This window comes from Podospora anserina, chromosome 1, assembly GCF_000226545.1.
Source record: "Podospora anserina S mat+ genomic DNA chromosome 1, supercontig 1".
Taxonomy (NCBI): domain Eukaryota; kingdom Fungi; phylum Ascomycota; class Sordariomycetes; order Sordariales; family Podosporaceae; genus Podospora; species Podospora anserina.
The window spans coordinates 2,124,675-2,127,642 of NW_001914859.1; the positions used below are offsets into that span (position 1 = coordinate 2,124,675).

Here is a 2,968-nt window from a genome sequence, read left to right on the forward strand (position 1 = left end):
GACCAGGCAACCAAGCACATTCCCGTGGCTCGACTCCACTATTGACCTTCGTCCACCGGCTACTGTCCATGACCCATGGTTGAGCGACGTCTCCGGCCTCACCTATGACGCCTTGCCGCAACACCAACCAGAGTTTCGGACTTAGATCTCAACTGAAGTTTGGAGATTGCAAGAGGGCGGAAATGTCGATCCGGACTCGGCGCAGACGCCGGCGACCATTCCGCCCTCCTTTTCTTCCACCCACCGAACCAACCCCGAGTTAGCCTGTTATCTAGCCGGCCAAAACTGCACGATAACCGTCCACGAATCGTCACCAGAGAAAAGGAATGGAATAACACACAGGTCGAAGCAATGACTGGCACACCTGCTGGGAAGATACCAGCATGGAATGGCCAAGTTCTTAGTGATCTAGAGCAAGGCGTCGAACACTACCGGCCAGACTAGCACATGGTTACGATCCCAAGCGCTGTGAACGGTGGCCATGACACAGTCGATACCCCTTGATGAGTTTGGGATATGATATATCTACGTCGGCGGGGTCCAAGGCTGAAGAGTCTCGATATTCGGTTTCTTCGCCATACACCCACAGCTGTCACTCGTTTCAGTCTTGCAGGTCCGCCCCCCCCCCCCCCTTCTTTCAGTTGCGTCTGCCCTTGGTACAGAAAGACACTCTCTCGTCTCCAGCCAGCCACCATGAAGGCCTCTTCTATCGCTACGGCCTTGGCCGGTGGCATAACCATGCTCTCAGCGGCGGTGCAAGCCGATCCGGGGATGATGAACTCGTCTGTTCTGGAAGCCCTCCACGAGGCAGACCGGAGGCCACAAGAGCTCATCGGTGACCTTCAATGGCTTCAACCTCGCCAGATGAGCCCCGTTTCCCACTTGGTCAGATCAATTCTGGTCGATGGCTTCGATGCTCAATCGAATGAGCATTACCAATACGTACCTCCCTTGCGTTCGGCAGCTTGTGCTCGAGACACTTGCTGCGTCTGGTGGTACATTGCCAAAGAAATGTCACAACTCTTCCGTGGCACTGATGGGCAATGTACAGATGCCGCCCGAGGTGCCATCCGCACCGGATTTCACGATGCCGGCGCGTGGTCCAAGACTACGGGCGATTTCGGGGGTGCTGACGGGTCCATCGTCCATGCACCCGAGGAGATGCTTCGCCGACCAAACAAGGGGCTTCAAGAGATTGTTCAACAGTACAAGTTTTGGTACGATCGCTGGAGCCATTTCGGTGTTAGCATGGCCGATTTGATCCAGATGGGCGCCAATGTCGCTACTGTTGTTTGCCCTCTGTAAGTCAATTACATCTTTTGCCTCGTTCTCTACTCCGTCTCACCGGTTGCTGACTCTGCCATCTCAACAGTGGCCCCCGCATCCGCTCCTTTGTTGGCCGCCGAGACAACTTCAAGCCTGCTCCAGACGGGCTTCTCCCCAGCCCTTTCGACCCTCCCGACAAGGTCATCGCCATGTTCCGTGCCAAGACTATCCAACCGCTCAGCCTTGCCGCCCTGCTCGGTGCTCACTCCACCAGCCGCCAACGTTTCTTCAATCCTGCGCGTGCTGGCGCCCCCCAGGACAGCACCCCAGGTGTTTGCGATGTGCTGTTCTACCGCCAGACTCTGGCTGCCCGCTCCCCTCCTGATGTCTTCCGCCTCCCCAGCGATGTTGTCTTGGCTGAGCACCCCCTCCTGTTCCCGGCTTTCAAGGCTTTTGCCGGACCTGGTGGCCAGGCTCTTTGGGCTCATGTAAGCCTTGTCCTCAGCCTTGTTGTGAAGTCCCGCTAACAGGAGTGTGTAATAGGAATACGCCCGCGCGTACCTCCGGCTTAGTCTTCTCGGTGTTTTCAACATCAACAACCTGACCGACTGCACCCGGGTGCTACCGCCGAGAACGCTCAAGTGGTGAGGTAGGCACGGCGATACTTGCCGTGGTTGATCGATGGGAAATGGGACGCGCAAGAACATGGCATGGCCTGAGACTATAAAAAAACATCACGGGACTGGACTTGGCTTGAAAAAGGGCTGGAAAAGAAGGAAGGAAAACGGCACAAAATAAGTAAATAAATACGGGGAGCAAGTACTTGGACTGAATGGACATACCGTAGTTGGAAGTAGATCGATTTGCATACCACTACCATAATTTGTTTCACATACTGGATTTTCACTGTTGTTTGTGGAGCAATATCATTGGAAAGTAGCACAAGGTCGACAACATCAGCATGCGGCTTTCGAGCCCTGAGTTCTTGGCACCCCCTTTTCACGCCAAGACTTTCACAGATCCGAAAGCAAAATCCAGGATCTATTCTCAACAAAACAAGCCAACCTAGCAAAGTCTCTTTTCCATATATCACCCAACATCTTCGCCTACCAACATATCATATTGCCTCGCTCTTCTTGACTCCACAATCACATCACACCACCAGTACGCCCAGCATCATCAGCACCACCACCACTACTAGACCCTCTCCTCCTGATCCTCGCGATAATCGCCGGCCTCCTCACCCGCGGACGACCAACAACCGCATCAGCCATCGCAGCAACAACACCAGACTGCGCACCACCAGCAACACCACCACGAGGAGGCGGAGACCGACCAACACCACCACCACCACCCCTCCTCTCATCAATAACAACCACCGCCCCCTCCCTCTCCCACCGCCTCCGCACCCCCCCAGGCGCAGCCCACCGAGCCTGCACCGATGGCCCCAGCGGCGGTCCCTTTCCCCCATCCTTGAACCAATCCACCGGTTGTTTGTTCTTCGTAGACTTCTTCTCCGGAGTCCCCAGCCTCATCTTACTCATTACCGTCCTTAACCCATCCAAACTGTCCTGGTCGGGGGTGTATAATGCTTGCTGAGGTGGAACTACAAGCTCGTACCTCTGTCTCTGGTCTGGGACCAACCGGTGTGAGGACCCGCCGGGTAATTTCTCCTTCCTGGGCTGGCTGCAACGGGGGCAGG

General features: G+C 55.5%; 2 protein-coding genes across 2 annotated transcripts; one reads left to right on the forward strand and one right to left on the reverse strand.

Annotated features, from left to right (window-relative positions):
- Positions 1-516: 516 nt before the first annotated feature.
- Positions 517-1,914, forward strand: PODANS_1_5970 (uncharacterized protein; the record flags this gene model as incomplete). The annotated part of the gene is made up of 3 exons (XM_001912774.1): positions 517-1,301; positions 1,373-1,754; positions 1,810-1,914. 3 exons carry the CDS (start codon positions 517-519, stop codon positions 1,912-1,914), a joined length of 1,272 nt encoding a protein of 423 aa, XP_001912809.1.
- Positions 1,915-2,414: 500 nt separating this feature from the next.
- Positions 2,415-2,810, reverse strand: PODANS_1_5975 (uncharacterized protein; the record flags this gene model as incomplete). Its single annotated transcript, XM_001912775.1, has 1 exon — positions 2,415-2,810. The coding sequence occupies one exon, from the start codon at positions 2,808-2,810 to the stop codon at positions 2,415-2,417; it is 396 nt and encodes a 131-aa protein (XP_001912810.1).
- Between the last annotated feature and the right edge of the window lie 158 nt (positions 2,811-2,968).